Source organism: Myotis nattereri (assembly GCF_964212035.1).
Source record: "Myotis nattereri genome assembly, chromosome: 11".
NCBI classification, from domain to species: Eukaryota; Metazoa; Chordata; class Mammalia; order Chiroptera; family Vespertilionidae; genus Myotis; species Myotis nattereri.
In genome coordinates this window covers 75,988,086-76,010,576 of record NC_138086.1, presented here as the reverse complement: position 1 = coordinate 76,010,576, position 22,491 = coordinate 75,988,086, and the positions used below count along the sequence as shown (strand labels likewise).

At 39.5% G+C, this 22,491-nt stretch overlaps 1 protein-coding gene across 1 annotated transcript in view; it reads right to left on the bottom strand.

The window, feature by feature from the left end:
* The window catches only part of HECW1 (HECT, C2 and WW domain containing E3 ubiquitin protein ligase 1), a 106,596-nt gene that overhangs the window by 56,725 nt on the left and 27,380 nt on the right, over window positions 1-22,491 (bottom strand). Inside the window, exons 4-8 of the mRNA XM_081102094.1 lie at window positions 13,033-13,127; window positions 9,155-9,230; window positions 5,815-5,984; window positions 2,011-2,153; window positions 1,158-1,258 (exon numbers count right to left, since the gene is read on the bottom strand). Coding sequence (XP_080958220.1) covers window positions 1,158-1,258; window positions 2,011-2,153; window positions 5,815-5,984; window positions 9,155-9,230; window positions 13,033-13,127 — 585 coding nt within the window. The remainder of the gene's footprint in view (window positions 1-1,157; window positions 1,259-2,010; window positions 2,154-5,814; window positions 5,985-9,154; window positions 9,231-13,032; window positions 13,128-22,491) is intronic.

Below are 22,491 nucleotides of genomic sequence, written 5' to 3'. Positions count from 1 at the left end.
GACTCTCTATCTCTCTCCCTTCCTCTCTGTAAAAAATCAATAAAATATATATTAAAAAAAAAAAATAACCGAAAGCTTAGTGCTACCATTCTCAACAATGTTTGTTATGGGAAAGACTTGAGAGGTGGGGGAGGGGTGTTTACAGTTCCTTGCTGATCCCGGGCAAGGCTAATTATACTTGCTCAGAGCATTTCCTATGGCTGTGTCCCCCAGGGTGGCTGAATGGGTAAGTTGGGTTCTTGGCAACTAGAGTAGAAAAGGGCTAGATGATGGCAGCAACCACGTATTCAGTTATTAGGGCTGGAGGGCTTCCAACATTTGGAGATTATTGCAGTGGGAGAATATACCAGGTCTCCACACGAAGTAACTATTCAAGGAGTAGCAATCTGGTGTACCTCTACCTTCTCCCACTTGCTTGCTTTATTTGATTCCTGCAAGATGTGAGCTTCCCATTTCAAACACAGTAGTGCAATTCACACGTTGAAGGAAAACCACCTCTCTGGTGAGCCCTAAGTTTGTCTTTACTGCTACACAAAAGAAAGAGTCAATTTTATTCTTAGACTAGAGAAAAGGCTAAATTTGAAAGGCTAAAAACCCAGTCAGATATTTTCTTACATTCTGTATTATAGATGGGCATAGAAACTGGAGTTCAATGAGTGGGCAGTGATAAACTCTAGACTCTGAGTTCTCAAAAGTTTCATTAGCTTTAACAGCAACTCATAGATGCAAGCTAGAAGGACCAAACAATTCTCAGCGTGATCTACACTTAGTTGTAGGTGAAGAGAAAAAGTGGAATTGTGAGGCATTTTATCATTTTTATTTGGAAATGTGCTTTGCCTTGAAAAGCTGAACACTGGATGATTGTGAAATTTTCTGTTTAACTTATAGTTTTTATTTTTTATTAAAAAACCATTGTCCAATCGCAGTTCTTCAACAAGACATGTATCACATTAATTCATGCTCAACTTCCTTCATTTAGTCACTCATGTATGCAATGATTAAACATCGATTGTGCATCTCCTATGTGGGTGCTGGACGTAAAATGATAAATTAGACATGGCTCCATACCTACGTTGGTATTATTGTTAATCTCTACTCCACTGTCTAACCACATGACATTAGGCTAGGACAAGACATGAAGTTCATGCTGAAAATACCTGGGTGGATGGAGGAAGTGATCTCAAATCGGAATTGCAGCTGTCCACTCACATGATCTGTTGGGAGCCTGCGGCCGAGTGTGTAGCTGACCACCCTATCCCTGGAAGGAAATAAGCATCATCACAGATCTGACCAATACCTCTTCATCCAAAGACCATACCAGCAGATGAGACAGGCATGCCAGGGTGGCCCTGCCTCCAGTACTTATAAGATGGTCCTAAGGTAAACATGGGAATGTACATCTGATCAACAACATGGAAAACCTCAAGAAAATCCTTATCAAATATTCTAAAGTAGCAGTTCCCTTTCTGAAGCACCTCACAGGGTCTTCAGTATCCACAATTGTATCCTCTCTTAGACATTGTATATTTACTGCAAGACCTGCACCTGCTGCTGGCACTGTCCGTTATTAAGGGTGTACTTGGAAAATATCAACATGCACAGAAAAGCCAAGCAAAGGAAATTCATATCTTTTTTTCTCTCTTTAGAACACAAGTTGGCAAATTTTCTGTAAAGTGTCTGTTAGTAAATATTTTCGGCTTTGTAGGTAATGAGGTCTCAGTCCCAACTACTCAACTCTGCCATGGTAACATGATAGCAGCCCCAGGCAATAAGTAAACTAATAAGCATAGCTGTGTTCAAATAAAACTTCCATTGATAGAAACAGAAATGAATTTCACACCATTTCAATATATCACAAACTATTACTCTTCTTTTGCTTTTTCCCAACCTTAAAAATGTAAAAAGCTCATGGCTGCACAAAAACAGGTGTTGGGCCAGGTTTGGCTATGGGCTGCAGTTTGCTGACTGCCACTTGAGAATATCTGATAAGGATTTCAATCACATGTTTACCCTATGGCGTGTCTTTCCAGGAGTCTCTGAACCGGCATTGAAAGCTTTCCCAAGAAGCGCTTGATGATGGGCCGGCTCTTGGCAAACTTGTCCTTCACCTCAATTTCCAGCACGTCAGTGGGCAATGACACAAAGCTGAATTGCTGCAATGAAATAATATGCCGTATCAGTTAACTGAGAGTTGTGAAGTCTGGCCAATTCCCAGGCCATCTGCTTGGATAATAAAGTCATGGTAAAACATCCCAATGGCAGTATATACACGGGGTGCCCCGCAAAATGTATACACAGTTGATAGCTCAATTTTAAAAATGAAATGTATTTTGTTAAACATTGTCTTTATAATTGTTCAAAGTGTGTGTATACATTTTTGGGGAACACCCTGTATATGTATTAAGGTCTTAGAATGCTCTAAGCCCTGTTTACTCAGTAAATGAGTAACGGCAATGATGAGGGGCTTCTTCAGTGCTTAAAAATAAGGTTATTCTCTGAGAGTCAAATAATAAAATCAAGTCACCTTAAGAAGAAAGAATGCTATCAGGCACCACCACACTTGACTAAAGGTATTAAAATTCTTAAAGTAAGAAAAACACACAAAATCACTTATAATAAAGGAAATGCACTTTTAATAAATAATTCAGTATCTTTTTTTCATGATTAAAATGGCAGAGATTTTTAAAAAGATTGATCATACTCATGCTCCTGAGAGTGGGAAAAGACAAGAACTCCCACACTGTATTGATGGGAATGTAAATTGATTCAATCTTTGGGAAGAGAATTGGCAATATTTACTGGCATTTAAACTGCAAATTCCATTCAAAGCAGAATTCTACTTCTAGGCATTTTCCTTCTGCATTAACTTGCACAAGCATGCAAAATAGATATTTTCATGGGGGGGGGAGTTCAACGGAGCGGTATTAACAATAGAAAAAGACTGGAAAGACTAAACATATCTATCAATAGGGAATCAGATAAGTGGAGTATGATAAATCTTTGAAACAGAAAACTCTCTGCTGTCATTAAAAAGAAACAGGCAAATAAATATGCACTGACATGAAAAGATACTTGACAAACTAAATGAAAAAGCAAGACGTTGAAGAATATGGAGAGTGAGATTCCATTATACTTTGCAGATAAAATGCCTGGAGCGGTACACTCCAAACTGAACTCTAGGAGGTGGGCTGGTAGGGGAAAGGAGAAAGCAGATCTTTTTCACTGAGCAATTTTTTAAAACAGCATACTATATAACTTTTTAAATAAAGGCAACAACAGTTAGTCTTCACATGGCTGTCCACATCAAAATTACAAATTAATTATCAATAATGCACCTGGACAACCATCTGAAGACTAGCTGAACAGAAGTCCTGTAAGTGAGGATACACAGAAGCAGCCACATAGAGACTGGTAGGAGGGGCTGAGACACAGAACGGTCTGGCGCACACTCGTGTGCAGAGGTTGAGAATCTGGAGCCGTATCTCAGTTGCAGAGGTTTCCACTGAGGAGGGAGGGGTCTCAACCCTATGCCAGGTTCCCAGCTTAGAGCACCAGTGCTGGGAACAGGAGCCCACATAGCATCTGGCTGTGAAAATCATCGGGGATTCTCTCTGCCCTGTTAAGATGGAAGGCTGCTGGAAACCCAGGCATCCTCTTAAAGGTAAATCACACAAAATCTTGCTTGCAGGCACCCACCCTTGGCTCCAGTGGAGGGATGGCGGGTCATAGGATGTCAGAATCATACAGAGAAGAGTTGTGTGGCTTTGGGGAAAGTCTAAAAGGACAGCCACTAATGTCCCTGTATCAAGTCCCTCAACGACACTGCCCCAGATGCCATTTTTCCTGGGTCAAAGCACTCAATCCACATGGTATTAGCCAGGGGAGCTACACTAGCCCCACCCTGACATGATGACTCCCAGATGAAGTGCCCTACCCAAAGCACACGTGGCTGTAAGCTCTGCTAGCAGTAACCAGGATAGGCACACATGGCAGTCTTTCTTTAAAAAAATCTCAAGGAATTACGTCAAGCTCAGGGGATGCCAGAGACGCACAGGGAGACACTGAGTTGTGTGGCTTTAGAGTGAAAGCCACACTAACTTTAACCGTGGCGAGCTGGAGAACGGAGGAGGTCACAAAAACATTCTGATGGTGCAGGATTGTACGATTATTCTCTGAGAGAAAATTACTTTATGACTAAATACCTTAGAACAAGTTGCTTTACAGGTTTTCATAATAGAGAATCCATTTTTTCCTTTTTATTGGATTTATTGGTGTAACACTGGTTAACAAAATTATAGAAGTTTTAGGTGCACAATTCTATAATACATCATCTGTACACTGTATTGTCTGATTACCACCCAAAGTCAAGTTTCCATCCATCACCACTTATCCCCTCTGTACCTTCCTCCATCTCCCCTCCACACTCCCTTCCCCTGGCAATTACTACACTGTTATCCTTGTTCATGATTTTCCCCCCTTATTTTTTCTTTATCACTCAATCCCTCCATTCCTCACAATTAGTCACGCCCCTCAAAGAGAAGCCTCTTGATTTCATGTACTATAAATTCCTGTGGCATCTGGACTTATCACTAGGAATTCAGCGAGGAGTCCAGAAATAATTGGTAAGAATAGCCAGGGCTGAAGGGACAAATAATTTAAGATTCATTATTTCATGCTAATGGTACTATCTGCGCTTTAGAATCTATTGATAACCAAAGCAGTAGGAAGCTTAAAGTATAATTCCACTTCCCTTATGTACACTTAAAAGCTCTAATGCTGCTCATCTGGGTCAGGGTTAATTAAGCCTAGGAAGTAGGGTATAATTTAAGAGACAATGAAAAAGCATTTGCCCCCAAATATTTAATTAAGGATGCTTGAGGGCTCTACATCAGAGATGGTCTATTTTGAAGAATTAAGGAAGGAATCTTGTCCAAAGCAAATGTCTTCAGTTGGAGTAGTACATTTCCAGCAGTAAGAGCCCAATGAAGATAATCTGAGGCTCAGATTGAGGATAACTGATTTCTCAGTTATACAACTAGTATAACTCATTTGGCCAATCTGAGATTTGAACCAAGGTTTGTGTGACTGCAAAGCTGCACTTTTACTGCATTAGACTGTGCCACACTCATGTCCTAAACTTCCCTGCTCCCCAACCCACACAGTTTGCAGGTTATACCCTCATGCTAAAGCTAATGAACTAGGCAACTTTCTGCTGGCTCTCAAGGACAGGACTTAGTCACTGTGCGGCTGAGCCTGACACGTGGCTTTGTTGATCCTGAATGGTGGAAGAGGCACATTTAGGAGTGAAGGGCCTTCATTAGACAAAACAAACTATTCAATGTGTCAGCAAGTTGCCTGCCACTGCGTAAACCAGGAAGATGGAATGAACAATTATGCTTCCTGTCTATTTAAATCAAGCAATTTGTATTTTAGGCCTTATTCTAGGCCTATTGATTTACCTGTCCCAAGTTTTAGAATCCAGAGGGACACATTTAAAATTTGGCACACTTGCTTAAGGACCACATGTATGAAAAGAGTGTGAGAATTCTCAGATCAAAATGCTTCTCTTCCTTCTCCCACAGAAAGGCAGAGGAAAAGGCTGTCCTGCTTTCAGGCACAGGTTTAGAACCAAATCAAGTGACTACTATATGGCTACTGAGGCTGGGTACTGCCCTGAGGGACTCTATCAGGAACCCAGAGAGAACATGACTCCCTTCTAAGACCAAGAGAGCCACGAACTTAGCAGCAGAGTTCAGGGCTCCAAGGAAGCAGGGAATAACGCACAGGCTTCTTTTCGGGGCCCACGGCACTCACCTCAGTCTGCCAGACGGGGTTCACGGTGTTGCCTATGATTTTAGATCTCCTCTCCTGCCCATGGTGAGGGAGGGCAGGGAAGATGCTGTGCTTCCCAGGCTGAATGGAAATCTTCAAGTAAGGATCTGGGTTGAAAAACATCCCTTTCTTCAACCCCATGGCCTGGAAATCTATAAAATAAATGATACTGTGTTTCAGTGAGGTTGAAGAGCATAACAGGCCTTTCATAAGAAGAAAGGTCTATCTAAAACTTTGAAAATTATTTCACTCTTTAGACTATTTCTACCTCATTACAAACGTGGACTGATATGTCGAAAGAAGCCACTATGTGAAACATTTAATGGCATGTATTATATTATTTTGGTGAGAAATCCTTTAATAAATAAACATAATTGGCATTATAGTCATTATGCTTTTTAAGAGGACCATTGGCCCTTACTGCACTGGACTTAAGTCTTTTTCAGGCAGGCTAAGATAATGGGGTTGGGTGAGCACCTGAGGGTCACCTCAGAAAACTTGGGTCGACCCTGAAGGAGAAAATCTAGGTAAAAATTTTGCAAAGTGGAGACATAAAAAAAGCAAGCATTGTAGTCAAATAATACATATGTTCTTCAATATCGTCTTCAATAATAAGAGAGAATTGGAAGAAATAAAGAGAAATAGGAGGGTTAAAAGAGCAAAGAAGATGGACAATGGAAGAATGAAAAAAGAAAAGATGGCCTCTATGGAGTCAAGTGCATACCAGTGAGTAGAGTTTTGAATAACTACGCTGTCAGGAAAGGCAAGGCTTTGTAAATGGAACTGTTCCTTGGCAATGAGTCTGTAATGAGCTTACCTGGCAAAGAACATGTCATATGCCATGATTTGTTGCTGGGAGAAATAAGTATATTCTGTGTGACTCCACTGGGAGAAGACTCACAGAAGCTCACCACTGATTCCCTCCAGACATCACCCCAGGCACTGCTGAGTAGCCATGAGTATGATTATATGCTGAGTTCTAGTGGATCACCAAATCTGGGGTGTTGTTGGGGTCATTGACCGACAGTGTGACAGATGTAGATTTATTCATCATAAAATAATATGACTGCCATCACCTCTACCAGGTCCTATTTATTAGCTAGTTACTAAATTCTGGGAATTATACTATGACCTTCAAATACATTATCTGATTTAATTCTGACCATAAACTCTATGAGGTAGATATTACTAATTTGAGGAAGAGAAAAATGGAAGCTTATAAGTTAAGTGACTTGATGAAGTTGTCAGAGCTGGTCAGTATCAGAAATCAAATTGGAACCTGTCTCTTTGATTACCAAGAATGTGCATTTAACCAATATATTATATTACCTTTCAATAAAAATACCAATATTGGCATAGGTTAATTCCTCAAATATAAATAGGTTTTTTTGTGATCTCTGAGCTTATGACCTTTATTATTTTCCTTCTCCCCGAATAACCTTTATAAACATTTCTGTTTTTTGTCTTTTTTAAAATTAAATTTATTGGGGTGATTTTTGATAATAAAATTTTACAGATTTCAAGAGTGTACTTCTATAATACATCATCTGTATATTGCATTGTGTAGCCACCTCCCAAAGTCAAATCACCTTTGGTCACCATACATTTGACCCCTTCTAACCTTCACTAACCCATCTGCCTTATTTGTTCATTTGTTGCTTTAAGTTTTATATCACACATATGAGTGAAAGCATATGATTCTTAACTTTTTGTGTCTGACATTTTACTTAGCATGAGATTCTCAAGATCCATCCATTTTGTCATAATTGGTAGTATTTCAGCTTTTCTTCTAGTATTCCATTGTATATGTGTTCAACATCTTTATCTAATTATCTATTGAGGGACAACATGGTTTCTGTGTCTTTGCCACTGTGAATAATGCTGCAATAAACATGGGGGTGCATATAGTTTTGTGAATAAATGTTTCAAAATTTTCAGGTACATACCCAGAAGAGGGCTTGCTGAGTTATATGGTAACTCTTTTTAATTTTTTGAGGAACCTCCATACTGTTTTCCATAGTGGGATTTTGATGGGGATTGCATTAAAACTGTATATTGCTTTGGATAATATGGTCATTTTAATTATGTTGATTCTTCTAATTCATGAACACAAAATATGTTTAATTTATTGGTGTTTTCCTCCATCTCTCTTAATAATGTCCTGCCAACCAACTGCCTCTCTGAGAAGGAGGTAGCTGGGTGTCCAGGTAAGAAGCCTTGGCTGGAGTGGAGGGCTGAGGAGGGGCACACTGACAGGCCAGGGACCCTAGGTGCAGCAGGCATCACTCGTGGCCCCATCATTCCACTAAGCCCCATGCCCAGGGCTAATGGAACGGTATTGTGTTTCTAATTTCAAATTCCACTTATTTATTGCTGGTGTACAGAAAAGTGAGTGACTTTTTGTATATTAACCTTGTATCCTGTAACTTTTCTATAACTGCCTATCAGTAAATCATTAGACACACATTTCCTTTACTGGTGCTCACTTAAACATGAATAGCCCCAGTTGACTGTCCCTCTCTCAAGGACAGTGCATGAGTGTGATCTCAGATCTCTGACATTTATGGCCTGTAACAGTTGTTGGTTTGACAACAAGCTAAGGCAATAGTTTCTCAAACTGTACTCACCGGAATCCTAGAGCTTCATGCCATTGCATATCCCCAAGACCACGTAAGGTGAAATTGAGTGTGTGGGGCTCTGAACTTTCTAGAGAATTTTAGCCAGAGCAACTCAGTTTTTCTTTATACTTTTCACGTTGAGATTATTTTAGATTTACAGAAAGTTGCAAAAATAGTATAATGTCCTTTACCCATTGTTAACATATTACAGTGCTATGGTACATTATTATAATGAAAAAATTAATTAAATTACTCTTAACTAAATACTATTAACTAAATTAAAGACTTTACATGGCTTACACTGGTTTTTCCACGAATGTACTTTTTTGAGCAGCTCAATTGGGCTTAATTAAGATTTTATTTGGACAAAGGGTCTGCCAGCTGCTTCTCTCCCCAGGATTTCCCTTACTTCCACTTTAGAAAAACTCTCCATTACTGCTACTTGGCAACGGAGGAAAAGTAGAATTAGCAGTTTCTCCTCTCATCATCTCAGAGTGCTTATACATCTATTATTTATTGAATCCTCCCTATCCTCATGAGGCCAGGGGAAATGAAGCTGATATTTTTAATTTTTGTTTTACAGATGGAGAAACTGAGGCACAGAGAAAGGTTGAGTAACTTTTAGGTAAGAGTCAAATTAAAGCGGATCTCCTGATGGTTGACATTTTTGTTCTTTCCACAGGCCCTCAGCGAGCAAAACATACCTGAGAGAGAAAAGCTGATCAGCCTCCGACTTCCCTGCTCCTGGACAGTTTCATAAGAGCCAACGCTTTTAAAAATCTGCAAGAAGAAAAACAGGAGACAAGCTTTGTCATAGATATATTCCAAAACAAACATGTCTTATTAAGTTATCTCTCTACCCTCCATGAAGGCAGCAGCCCTGTTACTTTATTAGGCTATTATTAATTAAAACAAGCTTCTAGCAACCTAATGTCTTTTCCCAGGAATTGAGTGGGAAATGCTAGTGGGGATGAGGTGTACTTTTCAGAGAAATGGAAATTCAAACCACATTATTGTAATATTAGAGTCCCTTTGTAACTACTTATGTAAACAATGCCTTTTTACATTCAAATTTGCCAAAAAAAAGTGTTTATTAAAGCAGACCTAAGGGACTAGAATGATAGTCAACAAATGTTCACTGTTGTAATTATAATGTGTTCTGATTTAGCAAAGTATAGTGTTAAACTGTTCTATCTCCATTTCTTCTGATCTGTCTTATTACTTAGAAATTTCCAGGAAACTCTGTTTATTAGGGAGAAACCGGTGGATGGCATTAAGAAGCAACTCTAAAGTGTCCTTTATTTAATTTCCTTCCTGAAAAATTTCAGAACACAATTTTTAAATGGATAGCCTAAAGCAATTTGCAAACCAAGTTGTGAAAATGCTTTCTTTCCCATCACTGGTCAATATATACCTGTTAATGGATTAATAAAAACAGCTAGAGTCTTGGCTTTCATTCTCTTTTAGGTACATTTTACTCAGAAATGATTCTGAGTATTTATTCAAAGGCAGAGTATTATGTTTGCATACATTGTATATTTGCAAAAAATAATTTAAAAAATCTGAGTATTAGGAGATAATCTGCACTTAAGAAAGAAAAATGGAAAACAGGATAACTTGTGGCTCAAAAGTCTCTTTGTTTATAGCAGGGGTGGGGAACATCCAGGCCATGTCTTGTATAAGGTCCACGAAACCATTTGGCCTGACCCTGCCAAGGCATTAAAGGTGATCTGTCTTATTAAATGTTTGACCAAATATAACAAGCTAATTTTTAAGTTGACAATTTTGTATGGCTTACGAATGATGTTATAAATATCCAAATGGCCCGTGGCAGAAAAAAGGTTCCCTACCCCTGGTTTATAGGTTGTGTGGGCTTGTTCTCTCTCTCTATCCTGCCTCCAATTACCCTTGATGCTGTAAGAGTTGTGATTGGATGTTATCATCAAGCTGCCTTATCTAAGATGGGGAGTAATGAGGGCATCGCTAGAGCTCACTACTCCAATCCAAAAAAGAGTACAGAGAGATTACTAGAACGCCTCCTGCTGAGCAGGTGCCTCTGATGAGCGTCTGCACTTGGCTGCAGCTTGTATGAAAACCTGTTCATATGTCTCTACTCTTAGGCCTCAGTGCAAGATGCATCTCAGGGATGCTGGGCTGCTTAGCAGAGGAAACTAATTCTTTTATAGGTCTGTGTCTCTACGAGTCTCATTTGATAAGGAGTCAGCGGGAGACAGGGCCGGGATCAATGAGTTGAAAGGCTGGTTGTTCTCAGGCATTAGCCCTCTTCGCACTGGAAAGCTCTCTCCTTCCTAGTCTGTTCTTCACGCCACCTGGCTGACACAGAGCAACAGGCATCAACAAACAGGTCAGGACTGCACCCTCAGGATGGACCACTCTTCTAACTCTCAAGTGTCCAATATGCTCAAGCACAACCAGGTCTCAAACTTCTTTTTTTTTTTAAAAAAAAAAATTTTATTGATTTTTTACAGAGAGGAAGGGAGAGGGATAGCGAGTTAGAAACATCGATGAGAGAGAAACATTGATCAGCTGCCTCCTGCACACCCGCTACTGGGGATGTGCCTGCAACCAAGGTACATGCCCTTGACCAGAATCGAACCTGGGACCCTTCAGTCCACAGGCCGACGCTCTATCCACTGAGCCAAACCGGTTAGGGCAGGGGTGGGCAAACTTTGTGACTCGAGGGCCACAATGGGTTCTTAAACTGGACCGGAGGGGCCGGAACAAAAGCATGGATGGAGTGTTTGTGTGAACTAATATAAATTCAAAGTAAACATCATGACATAAAAGGGTACGGTTTTTTTTTTTTTTTAGTTTTATTCATTTCAAACGGGCCGGATCTAGCGCGCGGGCCATAGTTTGCCCATGGCTGGGTTAGGGCAAGCTCAAACTTCTTTAATGTTGTGGACTTTTCTTCTTTTTCAAACCTACACCTGGGCCTTTGGCAGGCTGAGCACAGTGCTGTATTAGCCTGAGTGGAACAATTACAATGGATTGTTTCTAACTCTAGTTTAAAAATATAAACATCTAGCTTGCTCCTTCTCAGAATTTAACTTCCCTGAGGACACAACAAATATTATACTTTTTTTTTTTTTTTAAATATATTTTATTGATTTTCCACAGAGAGGAAGGGAGAGAGATAGAGAGTCAGAAACATCGATGTGAGAGATACACCGATCAGCTGCCTCCTGCACATCTCCTACTGGGGATGTGCCCGCAACCCAGGTACATGCCCCTGACCAGAATCGAACCTGGGACCCTTGAGTCCGCAGGCCGACGCTCTATCCACTGAGCCAAACCGGTTTCGGCCAAATATTATACTTTTAATAGAGCCTTGTACCATTACAAGTCTAAAGTGTGTGCATTCCAATCTGTATTTTTTAAAAGTGTAAAATTAAACTGCACACTTAATATATATATATATATATATATATATATATATATATATATATTATTGATTTCAGAGAGGGAAGGAGAGAGGGAAGGAGAAAGCATCAATGATGAGAGAGAATCATTGACTGGCTGCCTTTTGCATGCCCCACACTGGGGATTGAGCTTGCAACCCCAGTTTGTGCCCTGACCATGAATCGAACCATGACCTCCTGATTCATTGGTCAATGTTCAACCACTGAGCCATGCTGGCTAGGCTAAACTGCACATTTAATGCTAGGCTAAAATAAGCATAAACATGCAATGATAACAATGGATAGTACGTTTGTTCCTTCCTACTTAAAGCATACATATTTTGGTTCTTCCTATTTAAATAGTCTGTCGGCTATTCAGGGTATTTACAAAAAGGTTCTTCATCCTTATTGCATCAAAACAGGTCTGGTGCCAAAAGATAATGTATATCTCAGAAGCTATTAAACTCAGAGGTGAGACACTTTTAAAGTTTCATAAATTCTACAAACTCATGGCTTTTTGCTGACATTATTTACAAAGTCATCTCAGCACCAGATTGATGGTATGCAAGTGGAGGCAGCTGTAACTGTGATAAACATTTTCCAGGAAGTAAAGTTGTTTGTCTGGTCTGGAAGGTATTGCATCCTAACTTCTTGTGTAAGATGCGTTCTAAAGGCATGTTTGAGGTTAAGTAATTTGCTGCATTCCCAGACAAATGCTCTACCATTTATTGACCGTGAAAATGATTTTATGCAATGCTTTATGGGCATGTGTCATTTAATTATAAGCCTAAGAAGAAAATAAAACATATGAAAATGTAAATATTTGAAACCAAATTTTAAAATGTGTTCCAAAGAAAGTTTTATTATTCACTGTTATTAAGCATGAGATTATGAGAAACATCTGGCTCTCTACTGAAGCTTGACATTTCTTGTACCAAAAGTGGTATACATTTTTATATGGTTGCCTTCAGATCCTCATTCCTCTTTATTATTTTGAGATGCATGTCTGTCTATCTACCTATTAATAACCTATCAGTGTCTCCGTCTCACACACACACACACACACACACACACACACACACACACACACACAACCAGCAAATGGAAAAGTGAAGAAGCACAGGGTTAGGTCTGACCAAAGAGGAAGGAATGAGACATACAGGAGCTGCTGAATTCTTGACCGTGACACTTGGGGTGGTAGCTCTCAGGGCTCCACTCACTCCATGGTAGTATTTGAAGCAAATCTTAGTTTCACCTGAAAGACAAAAATAAAGTGGGTTTGAGAAGTAAGGTATAACCAGGAAGAGACGGCCAGGGCCAGAGAGGACACCATCAGGAACTGCAACCTAGTTCCTCCATAGGACCCTGAGAAAGCAGATACCTACTAAGAAGGGCGCCCGCTGGCGTACTGACCGCACATTTAGAGTACAGAGGCTAGCAGCAATTTCTGCACAGGGCCTCTCCTGCACTGAGCTGCCTGCCTCCTGTACTGAACAGCCTTCCTGCACTGTGTTCCTGCCATCCGAACCAGCCCCTATAAAGCAGTTCCTGGAATACTATTTCAACCAATAGGACCGGGGCTTTTCCCAGCCAGTCAGAGCTGCACAGCTATAACCCCATCAGCTTATTCACTGACCAATCAGAGCAGTGCCTTTTGGAGCAATGGAACTGTGAGAATTCAGAGTCCTTATTTGCATTAGGAGGAAACAATCAGGGACCAAGGAGGAGGACTTCTGTTTATGTCAGCTCCCCTCTTGCTCTGAGAGGACACTTTCCCTTCCCACCAAAGACTGTGTTTCCTCGGCTGAAACACCAAAGATGTCTCCCTGGAGCACAGCGGAGCAGACCAGCGCAGGGCAGAGCGGACCGGCAGAAAGTGGAGCACAGAAAATCAATGAGGAGCAGAGCACTGCTGTCCTGTTGGAGAGAAGCCTGGCCTCAGGGCTTCGGAATGGCAGTGCTGCTTTCACAGCCACGCTATATCATAATTGAGCTGTTCCACAGTCATACTGTATTCACAGCTGTGCTGTGTCACGACTGAACTGTTTGCATTGAATAAATTTTCCTTCTTCAATGCACCTCAAATTGTAGATTCCTGTTGGTGGAGAATATCCGCCAATGACTTTGGTGGACACTCCCGTAAGCCAGGCAGGTCCCAGTTGACAATGATAGTCAACTCACAGACAGATCTGACTTCTTTCTAAAAATCTACGATATAAAATTGCTTTGGCCTTAGCATTTTTTACCCAAGTAAAATCTGTTATTTAGATTCCTCTATTAGAGGTTATTCCAAGAGGTTATTTCTTTGAAACCCTTAGTTCTAAGGTTTTAGGTAGTTTGATGCCTACCACCAGTTTGTTTCTTATGTAATTTCCTGTAACATAATTCACTGTGATTAAAAGCTTAGAAATTTGAAGGAAGATTTTGAGAAGTTATATAAACACATAGATGGGAGGCATATTTTCTAAATGGTGGCACACATCAATGATATGCTCTCTGCATTACAATTTTTTTTCTCTTTCAAAGTTATAGAATATAAGTAGCAATGATATGGCCTTAGGGAATCATGCTGCCTGGGTTTGAATTTCAGCTCCATTATTGAAAATCTGTGAGACAATGAGCAAGTCACCCTCCCTGTACACCCTGGCCTTTATGTGTAAATGGACCAATAATAATACGCACCTCTTAAGATTTTGGGTGATAAAATAAAGTGCTTAGAGTTCAGTTAAGTGCTCAGTAAATGTTAGTGATGATGATGATGATGATGATGATGATGATGATGAAGATGACTACATGATTATGTTATGACTCCATTACTTTCTGATGTTTTTTTTCTGTAGAGGAAAATATCTGTGGCCAAGCTGAGTTTAGTTCATTTGAAGGTGACCTGCTTTCCCCAATTAATTGTTGTGGGATTTTCTCTTTAAATTTGAAAATTTTGCCAGGCCATGTCTTCATCCCTTACCTAAATTTTTGTTGAATTTATTGTGGTCACATTGATTAATAAAATTATATAGGTTTCAAATATACAATCTTATAATGCATCTTCTGTATATTGTATTGTGTGTTCATTGACCTGAAGTTAGTGTCCTTCCATCACCATTTATCCCCCCCTTTACTTTCTTCTATCTACCCCATCTCTCTTTCCCTCTGGTAATCAGCATGCTCTTATGTATTTCTACGAGTTTCTATTTTTGCTTAATCTCTTCAGCTATTTCACTCAGTCCCCCCAAATTTCTCCCCACTGACGTGTCAGCCTGTTTTTATTTTGTTTGTTTGTTTGTGTTCATTAGATTCCATTTAAGTGAAGTCATGTGGTATTTACCTTTCTCTCACTGGCTTATTTCACTTAGCATAATATCCTATGTGGTTGCAAAAGCTAAAATTTCCTTCTTTTTTATGGCAGAGCAGTATTCTCTTGTGTAAATGTACCAAAACTTTTTTCTTTTTTAAATTCACTCATCTACTAATAGACACTTGAGCTGTTTCTAAATCTTGGCGATTGTAGATAGCACAGCAATTAATATATGGGTGCATATAGTTTTTGAATCAGAGTTTCTGGTTTCTTCCAATATATTACTAGAAAATAGAATCGCTGGGTCAAAAGGCAGTTAACTTTTTAATATTTTGAGAAATATTCATACTGTTTTCCACAGTGACTGCAATAATTTGCATGCCCATTAACAGTGAAAAAGGGTTCCCTTTTCTCCACATCCTTAAAAACACTTATTTGTTGACTTATTGATGACAGCCATGCTGACAGGTGTGAGGTGATATTTCATTGTGGTTTCAATTTGCCTTTCCCCGATGATTAGTGATGTTGAGCATCTTTCCAAATGTCTATTGGTAATCTTCCAAGAAGTGTCTAGTCAGGTCCTTTGCCCATTTTTAATTGGATTTTTTTTTTGGTGTTGAGTTGTATAAGTTCTTTATAAATTTTGAATCCTTTGTATTTCTGGGTGTCGGTTGTACCTTCACCTCTTTCATTTCTGATTTTATTTATTTGGGTCCTATCCTTTTTTATGAGTTTGGTTAAAGGCTTGTCAATCTTGATTATCTTTTCAAAGAATAAGCTCTTGGCTTCATTAATCTTTTGTATTGTTTTGTTAGTCTCTATGTCATTTATTTTCACTCTAATCTTTATTATTTCTGTCCTTTTACTTACTCTAAGCTTTGTTTGTTTTATTTTTCTAGTTATTTTAAGTGTAAGGTTAGATTGTTTATTTGAGATTTTCTTTGCTCCTTGTGAAGAAAGAACCAAATTATCTATTCAGTAACATTATTTAGCAAGATTAATGAACTGAAATCTACTAATATTTCATTTATAAAACAGATGTGAGACAAACATAAACCACATCCTCAAAAACAATATTAACTTAAGGAAAAGCAATTTTCACTCAAGAAGCCATAATCACTGTGAGTCAATCTCAATAATTATCTACTAGTAGAAGGTGTAATAAAAAGTAAAATATCTTTAAAAAGATTTAGAAGAAATGTGATATGATATAATTTAAATTTTGAGTCTGAAGATTATTTAGCTTTAGTAAAAGGAAACAGCAATTGCAATACTTTCAAAGCAACAATCAACATTAATAGTACAAAACGGTAGGTCTTCCCAGTCTATCCTACATGGCAATCTATTCATGCGTATTTGTTTTTTTAAAATATGAATTAAGATGAATTGTTAGAAATAAGCAAAAAAAAAAAAAAGAAAAAAAAAGAAATAAGCAGCTTAGAGAAATGCTGTGTTCATTGGCAAGGAATCTAACATTGAAGATTGTGCTGTATATGTACAGACTTAACACTGTAAATGTTTTTTAAATTAAAAAATGATATTACCTGTTGAATTTAATTAAGTAAGAGTTTTAAAGCTCCTCATGTATAAGGCCCTGGCTTTGGACCAACACCAAAATGAAGATGTCACCTTTTATACAACCTTGTCCTGATTCTTTTAATTTCAGAGCTTGCATCCAGTAACTCATTCAAAACAAAATTATATAAGTTTAAAAGCCATATCAAGTTGCACACAAAAACAAAATACTTTGCCTTACTAGAAACAGTCCTGAAAAACATGGTTTTTTTTTTTACTTGATACTAAATGATATTTTTGTAGTAAAAGTCTCATTAAAGTAATACATGACTCTCACAGAAAAAATAACTTTACCATATTACACAGTATTATAGTGATTTCTTAAAATTTTGTGATTTGGTAAAGATAGCATCGCATCTTACCTGGATTGGAACTTCCAGAAGTGATTTAGACTGCTATATTATGGACTGAGTATATTATCCTTGTAATTTTAAAATAACTGAAAAAATAAAGCCATACATTTTAAATACATAGGGAAGATGTTCACATCCTTAAGCATTTCACATTTGCCTCACCTAGAAAAGCTGCCTTGTGATAAAGTCATGTTTTTCTAATAGCTAAATTATGACTTGAATAAAAAGGTTAATTGCAGCCTTTTTGAAGTAGTCGTGATGACTGATATCTCTTTTTACACGAAAAACATATTATTTGAATTATTTTCTATTTAGAGCAGCATAAATCCTATACTAATGCTTTCAAATACAGAATCCAGCAAAAGTGGGAGACTCATTAAAATGAAGAATTATGTGAAATGACCCTAGAATTTTAAATTATAGGAAATACTTATTTCAGGTGCTAGACTCTAGAGCAGGGGTGGGCAAACTTTTTGACTCGAGGGCCACAATGGGTTCTTAAACTGGACCGGAGGGCCGGAACAAAAGCATGGATGGAGTGTTTGTGTGAACTAATATAAATTCAAAGTAAACATCATTACATAAAAGGGTACGGTCTTTTTGTTGTTGTTGTTTTATTCATTTCAAATGGGCCGGATCCGGCCCGCGGGCCGTAGTTTGCCCACGGCTGCTCTAGAGGGACAATCCCAAACTCAAAAACAACTTCCTAAATGTATTTTGTTTCCTATTTCAGGGCTGGTTATTCTCACCCTCGAGAGTGTTTCTGATTTCTAGGATCATTGCACATGGAGTATTTGCTAAAAGGCAATTAGAGTTTTCCTCTTCCTGCTAGGATAGAGTAATTGTAGCAGATGAATGCTTCTGCTTCTCACTAGATAAGATGATTTTAAAACAAAATGTTTAAGGCACTGCAGAGCCTTGGAAGCAACAGGGACTACAAATTCTAGACAGAGAAGACCGGTAGGATGAGCTGATAACCTACAGCCCCTTTCACTTTGTGGCAGGGAGACCAACAGGGCTGCTGGTGGCCATATGGGGCCAGAGTGCAGGACTGGTTTCCCTTCAGACATTTGAATCCTGAAACCTTCAGGGAAAAAGACTAAACATTTAGTCTGTCCCAGATCGGTGCACAGGAGGAGTGACAAGTACCTGGGCAGGCACACGTGGTGTGCAGGCAGACTTCCCTGACTTCTGTGGGTCTTTGTCCTTACCACGGAAACTGCAGCTGTGCTTGACCACAGATCTGGCTGAAGGCTCCGTGGGTCCAAAGAGAAAAGTGCAAGTAGAGAAAGAAATACCCCACTTTCCCACTGCTCTTCTAGTGTCTACTTCCCAGCAGCAAAGGAAGAGGAATTACTAAACTGGTCGGTCAGAATCCCAGTGTGGATTGGGCCATGTTTGTCAGACAGCAGCCCTCTGCTTTAAAAGGTGGTACCTCTTTGCCACCGCCTTATTCCAAGAAGTTGGATTGATCAGTCAACTCCATTCTTTCTCTATGGCACCCTCTTGCTCTGTGTCTGACCAGGGACCCCTTGGCTCCCTCCCTCCACCCATATTGCTCTGTCTTCCTCCAGATGGCTCAGGTGCCATCTGGGGCTGTTGCCCTTGAGCGTAGGACTCATGCTTCTCGCATTGGAGGTATGAACATTAGCTTGATTATTCATTCATTAATTTAGTAAATACTTATAAAGCCCATCTAAGGGAAAATGCTAGCAATAAAAAATATATTAAAATGTTATACAGTGCTGAAATTATGTATCATTTTTACTTTGATTTCCCCCCCAATTTTCTGTAGGTGATAAGTAATACTTTTAGAATTGTGTACACAAATGGGATTCATGCACACATAACAAATACATAAAACTGAGGAGATTCTGGACGTATGTGTTTGAAATCTTGGATAACCTCTGTCTTCTAATTTGACTTTCTCTACAGTTTTTATGGTGCAGCCTGAGCTCCCCACTCAGAATAATCTGGATGGGAGGAAGGCTATATGGGAATCATCTCAACTTTCCTTCCTCTGGTCAAGGATTTATTAGCCCCAATCACTGTGGGAGGTGATCCCCCATCACTGATTCCAACTTCAAAGTTTTATCCAGGACATTACCTGATACCCCACCCTCCAATGGGCCAGAAGTCTCTATTGAAGTTCTATCTTGCACTTGTACTTCTAGTGGGGGGAGCCTTTTTGGCCTACTTTGGTCTTATTAGGACCTCATAGTGGCTAAAAGGTCAGACCGCCTAGGCTCAAATCCTGGTTCCACCATTTGCTACTCTCTGTAAATATTGGATCAGTTATATTATCTTTCTGCCCCTCAGGCTTCTTATCAACAAAAGGGAAAATAATGTCTTCCGCCTATGGTTTTTATGAAGATTAAACGAGCAATACATGTGAAGTACTCCACGTGGTGCCTGGCAAATCAGGAGAGTGCAGATATGCTTAGCTGATGCTATTACTATTATCATCTCTCTACTCAGGATGAAGACGTACCCCAAATGACAACACAGGGGTCAGATCTTGTAACCCATGCACAGATCCCCAGAGACAAGCACAGACTGCCCTCTTGGGATGACCCCAGCCACCTTCATGCCCATCTGCCGTGTCTGTTGTATAATTGGATATTGTGGTAATTAGCTTGCCATGCCCTTCAGACATGGCCTCACCCACTTGGCTGTAAGTCTAGACACAGCATCATCTTAGTTAGGTCAGTTTCTCTCACCTGACCCACATATTCTCCTGCCAAATTTGGCCTCTCTCTGCCCTCATCTGTCCAAAGAGATATTACTCAGACTGTTGTCAAATGGTTTATTTCTTATGTTTTCTTCTAGGAGTTTTACGGGTTCTACATCTGTAAAACAATTAACATGATCCATCACATCAAACAAAACCAAGTATAAAAAAAATCAATAGATGTAGAAAAAGGACTTGACAAAACTCAACATCCACTTATGATAAAAAGACTATCAACAAAGTGGGTATAGAAGGATCTTATCACAACTTGATAGAGGCTATATATGACAAATTAACATCATAGTCAATGATAAAAAGCTGAAAGTTTTTCCTCAAAGATCAGGAACAAGACAAGGATGCCTACTTTCACCACTGTTATTCAACATAGCACCGGAAGTCTTAGCCACAGCAATCAGATAAGAAAAAGAAAGACAAGCATCCAAATAGGAAAAGAAGAAGTAAAACTGTCACTATTCACAGATAAAAGGATCCGGCAAAAATTAATAGAATTAATTCACAAATTCAGTAAAGTAGCAGAATACAAAATTAATACACAGAAACTTGTCATGCACTAATAATGAAAAATCAGGAGAAATGAAAAAAATCCCATTCATAAATGCATAAAAAGAACAAAATAACTACGCATAAACTTAACCAAAGGGATAAAAGACCTCTACCTGGAACCTATAAGACACTGAAGAAATAAATTGAAAAGGACACAGTTAAATGGTAAGATATACTGTGCTCACAGATCGGAATATTAATATTATTCAAATGACCATACTACTTAAAGCAATGTACAGGTTCAGTGCAATTTCTATCAAAATACCAATGTCATACTTCTCAGAACTAGAACAAATAATATAAAATTTGTATGAAACCACAAAAAACCCCAAATAGCCAAAGCAATCTTGAAAAATAAGAACGAAGTTGGAGGTATCATGCTCCCTGATCTCAAACTATACTACAAAGCTGTAGTAATCAAAACAGTATGGTACCAGGGGAAAAAGAGCAACAGCAGCAACAACAACAAAATCCAGACACACAGATCAATGGAACATAATAGAAAGCCCAGAAATAAACCCTTGCTTATATGGTAAACTAATCTATGACAAAGGAGGTAAGAATATACATTGGAGTAATAACAATCTCTAACAAGTGGTGTTGGGAAAATTGAACAGATACATGCAAACAAAATGAAACTGAACCACTCTCTTACACCATACACAAAATAAACTAAAATGGATTAAGAACTTAAATGTAATTGCTGAAAGTACTGTTTCCCTCTTGTTAAGAAAAGGGGTCCTGCAGAGTGGTCAGTACATATTTCTTCCTTCCATCTCTCCATCGCTATCCTGCTCCACTCACACTTCCCAGTCATCCAGTCTATAGCGGGCTTCTTGGAAAGGCTGGTGTCATTAACTATTCTCTGCATCCTCATGGGCCTCAAATCATCAAATGTCCTTCTGTGTCCCACCACTTCAACATCCCCATAGGCTCTTCCCTCAGGTTGATGAGCATAAGCAAAGCCTGGGAAAATAAATCCAGCTCCATTTCCTACTACGTAAGCTATCACGTGTCTCAGAGACTAAGTTTTTTCCTCAAATATGATGGTGATGTCATCCATCTCAGGTTGCTCATGTCAGCATAAAATAAAAAGGATGTAAGAGTGTCGCCAAGAAGTTGAACACAAGTGCTAAATAAGTGAGAACTCTAATTTGATGGCTCCTTTCATGCAGCCTGTCCCCATGTTCAAGCCCATCTTGATTCAATTCCTCAAGCTGCCACCTCAGAGCCGCTCTCAAAGACGCGCTGCCTGGAGGAGTGCTTTGTGCATTTTGCCTCTTCTCTGTCAATGCAGATTTACTAAGACCAGGATCGGAGCCAAAACCAGGATCATTCTGCGCAAGCTGGAGTGAATTGCTCACCTTGCAGTCTTTCTTATCAGCTTGTTGACTTTTATTTTTACAAACATCACCATAATCCCATGTGACAACTCTCTGAGGATGCATTCTAGACTGTGTCTTCCATGACACCTCTGCTGGCACTCAGCAGGTCACGCGGACGATGTCCCCTTTTATAGTTTCTCCTCCCTGACTGCCGTAGCCTGCTCCTATGGCTTCCCTGATGTTATGTAACTACTGCTGCATAACAGTCAGACCAAACACTGAACACTTACACTAGAACTGTATTATTATCTCTCAGAATTATTTGAAGTGACTGGGCTCAACTTGGCAGCTCTCCCTTGGAGTCTCCCATGCTGTTGTGATGGATAGCACCTGGGCTGGACCTTTGCTGTCCCCTCGGTGGGAAAGGCTGTGGGCATCTGGGCTGCCTGCATGCTCTCTCCATGCAGCCTCTCATGTGGCCTCTCATGTGGCCATTTTGGGCTTCTCACAGCACAGCTGTCTCGGGGCTCTAAGAGTGTGTGTCCAAGGAGGTATGAAGTAGATGCTACCAGTCTGTTAAGGCCTCGACCTAGAAGCTGGAACAGCATCACTTCAGCATGAAATCAGCACAGGGTCACAGAGCCTACCCAGGCCCAAGGAGGGGACATGGACTCCACCTCTTAATGAGAAGAATGTCAAGGAATTTGTCGCCATCCTTAAACCTTCACACTAGATGATCTCTCTTCCTCCTCACCCTTCTCAGAGTTCATCCTCAA